The sequence below is a fragment of the Ananas comosus genome, unplaced genomic scaffold (genome assembly GCF_001540865.1).
Source record: "Ananas comosus cultivar F153 unplaced genomic scaffold, ASM154086v1, whole genome shotgun sequence".
Taxonomy (NCBI): Eukaryota; Viridiplantae; Streptophyta; class Magnoliopsida; order Poales; family Bromeliaceae; genus Ananas; species Ananas comosus.
The window spans coordinates 13,337-24,197 of record NW_017891012.1 but is presented as its reverse complement, the minus strand read 5'-3'; the positions used below and the strand labels follow the sequence as shown (position 1 = coordinate 24,197).

Here is a 10,861-nt window from a genome sequence, read left to right as displayed (position 1 = left end):
TGTGGACCCTCTAGAGTTGAGTGGGTGGTTGGTTGAATAGTATGATCTAACGGATGAAAATGATCAAAATGGTAGATCTAACGGCGGAAAACTTGGTAGCACCAAGTGCTTCGTGCTATTAATAGCATAGTAACCGAACTTTATATATATATATTTAATATAAATAGAATTTGGCCATATGTCTGAAATATTAATTTATCCTACTATTTAACTCTCATTATTTATTATTAAAATTAAAAGAGAAAAAATGGGCTTGTTTATATTTTGAAGCCTTAAAGAATCGTGAGAAAAAAATTATGACATATTAAATTAAAAATAAATTCTGATAAGTAAATTATATCAATATTTATATTAAAGAGTAAATTCAATTTTCTCTTTTATTGTTTTGCATATTTTCACTTTTTCATCGCTTGGTTCAAAAAATTTGTTTATTTATTTATTTTAGGGTAAAAATATATTATTAAGCATTAACTAGAATTATAAAATCATGCTTTTTAGCAAATTATGTAACACTAATAATATAATATTTTATTATTTTATAATTTATATTTTGTCATATTGTGTGTTTTTTTTTTAAAAATACCACTTTACTATTTTTATTTAATTATAAATTTTCAAACAAAAAATAAAAATATAAAATAATTAAATGTAATTTTGTGAACGGGGGAGTTAATAAAGTTTATGTAAAATGCGAGGATTAGTTTTGGTAAATAAATTTAATAAGGAGGTTCTTTTCGTAAAAAAAAATATTTTGATAATTAGAGAACTTTTTATTATTTTTTTTCCATAAAAGGAATGTAGAGAGACACAGGCGCCATTAGCGAAAGCGAACACTCCTTATTAAGCTCTCTCTCTCTCTCTCTCTCTCTATATCATCGTCCCCAAGCAAACCCTAACCCTAAACCTAGCCCTAGACGCATCTCCGAAGCTCCAAACCCTCCGATCCCAACCTCGCCGTCGCCGTCCTCGTCGCCATTGTCGAGCTCATCTTCTTCTTCTTCCCCCTCCCTATCTCTCTCTCTCTCTCTCTCTCTCTCTCTCTCTCTCTCTCTTTGTTTTTTTAAGAAACCCTAGTTTCTTTGGTTCCCATTTCCTTGTACTAGTTTTTCTCCAATAAACTATTCACCGATCTTGGACTATTCTACTTGTCCTTGGACTTATTCTCAGCCCCGCTCCCCACCTGACCAAACCCATCTGGATCCCCCTCAACTCCGCGTTTGAACGCTTCTTCCTTTGAGCAAGAGCTCGGCAACAATAAGAAGAAGCAGTAGTAGAAGAAGCGGAAGAGGAAGAGAGCGGTGGAGTTGAATCGGTCGTGTGATGGTATGCATATGCTACTTTAACACCTATACTTTTCTCGTTCTTTCCGCTTGAATTTGGGTGTTGTGATTATAAAACCCTGACTCGGCAGATCCGTTGTTCGGTGTTGTGTTCTTTGGTTCTCTTTGTGTAGTGCTTAAAAAGATTGGATTTTTGAGCCAACCATTTGTTCTTTACGGCTCTTTGTTCCGACCAAGTTCCTGATCTCTAGCAAAAAGTGCTCAATTTTCAAAATTTCTTACTTATAATCTTTCCTTTATTATGTATATTGGGTGTTATAGATCTGGTGAGGCCGTGTAGTAGATCAAAAGAGTAGCACCATGGCATCGAACAGCGCGCTTCGAAATAGCCGATCGGCCCGCATGGCCGCATCGGCCGCCGATCCGCTTCAGGGCGGCGGACGCCCCGCTGCGGCCCCTCCGGCCCCCACTGTAAAATTTGCGCGTCGGACCCAATCCGGTCGCTACGTGAGCTACTCCCGCGACGATCTCGATAGCGAAATTGGTAGTGGAGAGTTCTCCCAGGAGTTTACGAACTACCATGTCCATATTCCTGCCACTCCCGATAACCAGCCGATGGAGGTCTCGATCGACCCGTCGATCTCCGCTAAAGTCGAAGAACAATATGTGTCCAACTCCCTCTTCACCGGCGGCTTTAACAGTGTAACTCGTGCGCATTTGATGGACAAAGTGATTGAGTCGGAGGCCAGCCACCCGCAAATGGCGGGGGCCAAGGGCTCCTCTTGCTCGATCCAGGGCTGCGATTCCAAAGTGATGAGCGACGAGCGAGGAATCGATATACTCCCTTGCGAGTGCGACTTTAAGATCTGCGCCGAGTGCTTCGGCGATGCTGTGAAGGCGGGCGGGATTTGCCCGGGGTGCAAGGAGCCGTACAAGACCACGGAGTTGGAGGACATTGTAAATGATAGTAGCATGGGGGGCCAGCCGCACCTCTCGTTGCCTCCGCCGCCCGCGGGTGTTTCAAGGATGGAGAGACGGCTGTCGATAATGAGGTCGCAGAAGATGATGAGCCGGAGCCAGACGGGGGATTGGGATCATAACAGGTGGCTGTTTGAGACGAAGGGCACTTACGGGTATGGGAATGCGATATGGCCCAAGGAGAATGGAGGGGATGATGGAAATGGAGGAGATGGGCAGCCGTCAGAGCTGTCGAGCAAGCCGTGGAGGCCGCTCACCCGCAAGCTGAAGATCCCGGCGGCCATTCTGAGCCCATATAGGTATATTTCTTTTACTACTACAATGTTTTGACTAGTGCATCTTTGTTCGATCTCGCTATAAAAATATCTGTGTTTCTATCTCTTGTGAGATCTCTATAGATGAACAGAGCAAAGTGGACTGATTTCTTAGTTAGAGTAGTTATATGTGCAAAATGGGTGCAGTTGCAGTTATACCTGTGGTTGCTTGTTATCGAATTTTAACACATGCATTGGTGCTATTAAAAATGACAGGTAGATCCTTCTTTTCAGGTGGATTAGAAGAAGGTGATATATCAATTTGCTTGATCTGAAACATTTTTTATTTCGGAAACTTTTATTCTTGTCTCAACATTGATGGGGATGAGTGAGTTGGATAGTTTATCACTAATATATTACTTGGGAAGTCCTACTGTATATTTTGATAACTCTTTTGGGAGCCATTGTTTCCACAAGTTTTGAATAGTTTCACCACTTGCAGTTCTAATATTGTTTCTTCAAAATTTCCTTTTATTTTTGTTGCTTTAGGGAGTGTGATCCATAATCTATATGATAGGTGATGTAATGTAGTATGTTTTAAAATTATGTAAGTCGATTATCTGTTAACTTCTTTGCGTTATTTCTTCAGGCTTCTTATCGCCATTCGCATGATTGCCCTCGTCCTCTTCCTTATGTGGAGAGTGAAGCACAAGAACAAGGACGCTATGTGGCTGTGGGGAATGTCGGTCGTCTGCGAACTATGGTTCGCCTTCTCCTGGCTTTTGGATCAGCTCCCGAAACTTTGCCCTGTGAACCGCGCCACTGACCTTGCCGTCCTAAAAGAAAAATTCGAAACACCCACTCCCAACAACCCCACCGGAAAATCGGATCTTCCAGGCCTCGACATCTTCGTCTCCACCGCCGACCCGGAAAAGGAACCCCCTCTTGTAACGGCAAACACCATTCTCTCAATTCTCGCAGCCGATTACCCCGTCGAGAAGCTCTCTTGCTATGTTTCAGACGATGGTGGGGCCCTTCTTACTTTCGAGGCCATGGCTGAGGCTGCCAGCTTTGCTAATTTGTGGGTCCCATTTTGTCGCAAGCATGATATCGAGCCACGAAACCCTGAGAGCTACTTTAATCTGAAGAAGGATCCATATAAGAACAAGGTTAAATCGGATTTTGTGAAGGATCGTAGACGGGTGAAGAGAGAGTACGATGAGTTCAAGGTTCGGATAAACGGGTTGCCCGATTCGATCCGCAGGAGGTCGGACGCGTACCACGCTCGCGAGGAGATCAAGGCCATGAAGAGGCAGAGGGAGATGGCGGGTGATGATCCCATCGAACAGGTGAAGATCCCGAAAGCTACGTGGATGGCGGATGGTACACATTGGCCCGGGACTTGGATTAACCCGGGCTCCGAGCATAGTCGCGGTGACCATGCTGGAGTCATTCAGGTATACATCTCAGTATTATTCCTCCTCTGAATGTTTAATGTTATGTTCTCTAAATCATTCAATTCTACGCATAGATTACTATCATAACTTCGAACTGTGACAAATTTATGCTAATCGGTAGGGCTACGCAGTGGTTTATTCTCCATATCCACGTAAGCGTTCATTTTATTATTGCATATTTTTGTCAAATAATGTATTTGATTTGTGAACTCTTTGCATCTCGATGCTATTATTGTGCATCATTTTGTACTTGAAGCTCTTAATCACCCTATAATTCGTCCCACCTCGGTGAACAATAATATATAATTTGCCTCGAATACACAAGATTAGATTAAAAAAAACATGGTGTTTGCATGAACTCTTAGATTTTCTTTATTATTATTACAGGTAATGCTGAAACCGCCGAGTGACGAGCCCTTGTACGGGAACAACGGTGACGAAGGCCGGCCCCTCGACTTCACTGATGTGGATATCCGCCTACCGTTGCTGGTCTATGTCTCTCGTGAGAAGCGGCCTGGCTACGACCACAACAAGAAGGCGGGGGCAATGAACGCGCTCGTCCGCGCCTCTGCCATCATGTCGAACGGCCCTTTCATCCTCAACCTTGACTGCGACCACTACGTGTACAACTCCCAGGCCTTCCGCGAGGGCATGTGCTTCATGATGGACCGTGGCGGGGACCGCCTTTGCTACGTCCAGTTCCCCCAGCGGTTCGAGGGAATCGACCCCTCCGACCGCTATGCTAACAACAATACTGTCTTCTTCGACGTCAACATGCGCGCCCTCGACGGCCTCCAAGGCCCAGTGTATGTGGGGACCGGTTGTCTCTTCCGCCGCATTGCTCTTTATGGCTTCGACCCTCCCCGGGCGAAGGAACACGGCGCAGGTTGCTGCAGCTGCTGCTTCCCTGGACGGCGGAAAAATGTTTCTGCCGTCGCATCGGAGGAGACGAGGGCGCTCCGAATGGGAGACTTTGATGAGGAGGAGATGAACCTTTCGACTTTTCCGAAGAAGTTCGGGAACTCGAGCTTCTTGATTGACTCGATCCCCATTGCGGAGTTCCAGGGCCGGCCCCTCGCCGACCATCCCGCTGTCAAGAACGGCAGGCCGCCCGGCGCCCTCACCATCCCCCGTGACCTTCTAGACGCGTCGACCGTCGCGGAGGCCATCAGCGTGATCTCGTGCTGGTACGAGGACAAGACGGAGTGGGGTCATCGTGTTGGGTGGATCTACGGATCCGTGACTGAGGACGTCGTCACGGGCTACAGAATGCACAACAGGGGATGGAAGTCTGTTTATTGCGTGACCAAGCGCGACGCATTCCGAGGGACCGCGCCAATCAACCTCACTGACCGGCTCCACCAGGTGCTCCGGTGGGCGACGGGCTCAGTCGAGATCTTCTTCTCCCGCAACAACGCCCTTCTCGCAAGCCCTAGAATGAAGTTTTTACAGAGGATCGCGTACCTCAACGTCGGTATCTACCCCTTCACCTCTATCTTCCTCATCGTCTACTGCTTCCTCCCGGCCCTCTCTCTCTTCTCGGGGCAGTTCATCGTCCAAACCCTCAACGTTGCATTCCTCACATACCTCCTCACCATCACCGTGACGCTCTCTGCGCTCGCGGTTCTTGAAATCAAGTGGTCGGGAATCAATCTCGAAGAGTGGTGGAGAAACGAGCAATTCTGGCTTATTGGAGGGACAAGTGCCCACCTTGCCGCTGTGATCCAAGGGCTGCTGAAGGTGATTGCCGGTATCGAAATCTTCTTCACGCTCACCTCGAAATCGGGAGGCGACGACGTCGACGACGAGTTCGCTGATCTGTACATCGTGAAGTGGTCGTCGCTGATGATTCCGCCCATCACCATCATGATGGTGAACCTGATCGCGATCGCTGTCGGGTTCAGCAGGACAATATACAGCGTCGATCCAGACAGTGGAGCAAGCTGCTGGGGCGGGATGTTCTTCAGTTTCTTGCGGTGCTGGCCTCTCTCTATCCCTTTGCGAAGGGGTCATGGGTGAGAGGGAGAACTCGACGATCGTCCTTTCGTGTGGTCGGGCTCTTACGCCATCACCATTTTCGCTACTTGAGGTCGCCGATCATCCCCCGTCAGCAAATTCTCAGATCGGCCGGTTCCTTCAATTCCGTTAACACGTCAATCTATTATCGACTATCTAAATGAATTCATGATGGTGAAGTAAAATAGGTATTCAAAGACTACAGAAAAAAAAAGAGAAACTTTCAGATCTTGAATTGGAGCAAACTTTTCTTCTTTGAAACAGTCGAGATAGAAGTGATGAGGCCTCTGTACAGGCGAAAAGGTTTGTTTAGATCAGTGTTATGTTTACATATATATATATATGTTTGTTATTACTTGTAGATCGATATTCTGTAGTCATATTTCATTCATATAATTTGCGACAATTCTATCGAGGTGGACTCGCCAGTTCTTTTGTTTGTTTTGGTTCTTTCTTTGTTAACAGATACTGGTTTATGCTGAAGTCATTTGCGGCATTCAAAATTTGATTCCCTTTGTAATTTCGTTCTTGGTTCAAATTTGCATAAGGGGGACTATCCTGGCGTTAGCATTAAATTTGCAAAAATGCATAAATATTTTGGCAATTTTGTATGGATTGATGTCTTAAAACAATCACTTTTTCTTATTTTTCTCTTTTTTTTTTTGGATTGACTCGGGATTAGGGGATATTGTATAACCAAAGTCGAGTATAACAGCTCATTAGCTGGATGATCCATGATGGCACAGATGCTTTTTCTCTGTTTTCCTGCCTCGTTGCTTGTTTGACTAAGTTAGCCAGTTGTCTTTTCAAACTCTAACTTCTGGACATTTGATGGCATTGGGGAAGTTTCTAGAAGGAAAACTTCAAATACCACCCCTGTGGTTTCGCACTTTTTCACTTTAGTACCCTGTGGTTTAAAGTGCATCAATTTAGTACCCTGTGGTTTCACACTTTCTTACTTTAGTACCCCGTGGTTTAAATTGCATCAATTTAGTACCCTGTGGTTTCATTTTTCTCTTTTCGTCGGCTCCTCTGTTAATATTTCGTTAAATTATATACAAAAAACTTCAGATACCCTACTTAGGTTTATCAAATATGTACTTTAGTAATTAGTACCCTTTAGTTTTAACTTTGTCACTGAATTTTTTTTCCTCCTTTAATATTTCGTTAAATTATATACAAAAAACTTCAGATACCCTACCTAGATTTATCGAATATTCATTTTAGTACTCTTTAATTTTAATTTTGTCATTGATTTAATGAAAAAAATTAGTGAAATGGATAATAAAAAGAGAAAAATGAAACCACAGGATTCTATAACTCGGGTTACTTTAAAACACAGGAATACTAACAGCTGAAAAAGTGTGAAACCACGAGGATATTAAAGTTTAGCCTTTTTTATATTATCTGTATGAAATGTTTGGATATGGCATCCAAATGGAAATAGTATTTTAGAACAAATATCACTTCCCACATATTAAACCATTTAATAAAAATTTGGAAAATATGTACTTGCCAACAAACATGCAAAAGGTCAAGGGTCTTTCTGCATTTTTCTCTTATAAAAACGGCTGCCGAGAGAGATCGAAAAGACTGCACGTGGATGGCGAATCCAGTCAGCAGTGTAAAATGGGAATATGCTTTTTCGGCTCTCCGCGTCACAGCGGGTTAGATACTTGGATAAAGATAAGGCGGACAGCACAGCCTCATCAGCTCATTTGTTTATTTTATTTTTTTTAAGGGATTATCCTTATCGTAATTTTTTTTATAAAATAGTATCATTTGTAGGGATGCAAATAGATCCGGGTTGGTAGAGTTCCGCCCCGATTCGCTCCGAATGGGATGGTAAGTGGGAACAAAAAATATAGAAAAATATAACCCGTCCCGAATCCGCCCCAATCCGCCAAGTAAATGGAGCGAGAGGCGGGAGACTCTTTTCTTCCTTCAATCTATCCCGATCCATTAAAAATCCGCTCCCGTCCCGCTCCCGTCCCGATCCGCCCCGAATGGAGCGGTAAGTGGGAGCTAAAAATAAAATGAAAAGTAACCCGCCCCGAATCCGCCCCGCCCAGATAAAAAATGGAGCGGGAGGTGGGGAAACTCTCCCGCCCCCGGATCCGCCCCGTTTGCATCCCTAATCATTTGAGGCAATTATTTTAAATTTTTTAATATTTTAAAAATATTTTATATTTTTATATTTGAATTAACATAATTTATTGTGTTGTTTGGGTTGGGAGTTTGTTCGGAACTTATATTCTCTTATTAATGAACCACTAATGACTTTCATTAAATATGAAAATAAGAGCATTTTAAATCATAGCAATATAGTATTTCTACTAGGTTTCTTTTACAACTACTTAATTTGAGTTAAATCATAATAATTTAAATATTTTTTTATAAAATACGTATAGAGAATTACTTGAATATTGCAAACATAGTGAATGACAAATTAATATATTTCTATAGAGTTCAACTTTTATAAATTGTCTCTATAAAAGTTCTGATATTTTTAAATATGCATCCCTAATTTGTTACCGTTAAAAAACTGTTTACATTTTCAATTTTGCCATCACAAATATATCTCTCCAAAAATCATAACAGTATAATATAAGAGAGATAAAAATGTCAAAAACTAATAAGGGCTAACTATTTAACTTACGATTAACTAAAATTTTCTAACGAATTTTAACAATAAAAATATATTTGAAACTATCAGAACTTTTGTAAGAATAATATATGTTTGCAGAGACCAAACAAACTATGAGTCAAATAAAAGCTTATTCAATATAGTTCCATTTTAGTATATAATATATTAGATTATTATTTATTATTATTTATTAGCATGGGCATGCCGCATGCATGCATGGTTCTTGATGTGGTGGAACGTGCCATCATTCCCGTCAGTTGCTTGACTTATTTTGTTACTTTCCAGAATGTTCATTATCTACTTAAATTAAAGTAATTAATCCATGCTAGTTACGTATACTAAGTTAAGGTGTATAATGTAAACTCTATTTATTCAAGGGATAATATTATTTTTAGTAAATATATTCCTATAAAGTTCATCTTTTGTATATTGTTCTTGTAAAATCTTGATATTTTCAAATAAGGTTAATTGCATACAGATACCTGCAAATATAGTAAATTACAAATATATTCCTATAAGCCGCGTTTGGTTCGGAGATAAGCCAGAGATAACGAAAGTTATCCCCGCTATTCTGCCAAACGGGATAAAATTTGGCCGGAATATTTTATCCCGGTTAAACATTGCTATTCCCGGTTATCCCAGAATAGCAAAAAATTTTCTATTCCACCATTTTCGTGAAATAGTACTATTCCAATGCTTAATTTCAAATTTAATTAAAATTATAAATTGAATTAAAACTAAATTATATAAATATAATATTTATATATTATAATATATTATTTTTATTATAAAATTATTAATTGTACTATATTAATACATATTATTATTTATATTTAAATATTATAATAAAATTTATAATAAATTATATTTAAATATTATAATAAATTCTTTTTATTAAATTTAAGTTTAAGTAGAATTTTAAAAAAAATTATTAAATTTATTATAATAAGTTATTTTTATTAATTGTTCCCACCCTTATTCTTATTTTAAAATTTTAAAAATTTAAAAATTAAAAATTTAAATTTTTAAAATTTATAATTTATAATCTCAAAATTAAAATTTATAATTTTAAATTTTAAATTTAAAATTTTAAAAATTCAAATTCAAATATAATAAGACGATAATATCATTACTTTTTATTTATAAAACTCACTATCCTTCTTATTCCATCTTACCTAACCAAACGTTATTTTTTTTATTCCCAGGAATAACCCAATTTTCATCTAAACGCAAAATTGATCTAGTCCCTACTTTTACCTTAATTTATGCCTATTCCTGGAATAGCCACTTTTTGCTTATCCCCGAACTAAACGATACCATAAAGTTCAAAGTCTTAATATTTTTAGATATGTCCCTCCGGTTTATTACCGTTAGAAAACTATTTATATTTTCAATTTTGCCATCAGAAATGTCCCTCCAAAAATAATAATAGTGTAATATAAGAAGGGTAAAAATATTAAAAATTAACTAGGATGAAGTATTTAACCTATGGTTAACTAAACTTTTCTAACGGATTCTAACGGCAGGGATATATCTGACACTATTAGGATTTTTGTAGGGATAACTTGTGAAAGTTGAACTTTACAGGAATATATTTGTAATGTACTATATTTGCGGGGACCTACATGCAATTAACCTTTTCAAATATGTCCATACCGCTAGAATCCATTAGAAAATTTTAGTTAACCATATGTTAAATACTTAATCCTAATTAGTTAATGAAGTGAATTGACCTTTTTATCCCTCTTCAATTAACAGTTGGAGGATATATATTTATAATGACAAAAAAGTTATTTTACTTATAAAATAAACAGTACTTTAACGGCAACAAATCAGAGATATATTTGAAAATATTAGAATTTTTTTATAAAAATAATATATAAAAAATTAAACTTTATATAAATATATTTATAATTTATTATATTTATAGAGACCTGTATAAAATTAATCTAAATTTCAAGTATGGTATGAATTTTTTTATTATAATAAAATCTCCCTATCAAAATCCGATTTTTCACTTTTCCTGTCATTTAAAAATCTACACTTGGCCTCCTTGTAAAATAAAAAATAGTCACAGGAGGGTACGGTGTAAACTGTGATGACAAAATAACTATTTTGCTCCTTACCATTTTTGGCAACAGAAGAGGAGGCTAAGAATATTTTTGATATAAAAAAAATATAATGATATTTTATAAACGGAACCTTAACGGATTACTAACGGCAGAGGTA

General features: G+C 39.0%; 1 protein-coding gene across 1 annotated transcript; it reads left to right on the top strand.

Annotated features, from left to right (window-relative positions):
* Positions 1 to 806: 806 nt before the first annotated feature.
* LOC109704540 (cellulose synthase-like protein D2) lies at positions 807 to 6,118 on the top strand. Its single transcript, XM_020225285.1, is given in 7 exon segments — positions 807 to 1,323; positions 1,602 to 2,557; positions 3,162 to 3,969; positions 4,357 to 5,898; positions 5,901 to 6,010; positions 6,012 to 6,045; positions 6,047 to 6,118. Coding segments are annotated over 6 exon segments (3,483 nt in total). The 5' UTR covers positions 807 to 1,323; positions 1,602 to 1,640.
* Positions 6,119 to 10,861: the final 4,743 nt, after the last annotated feature.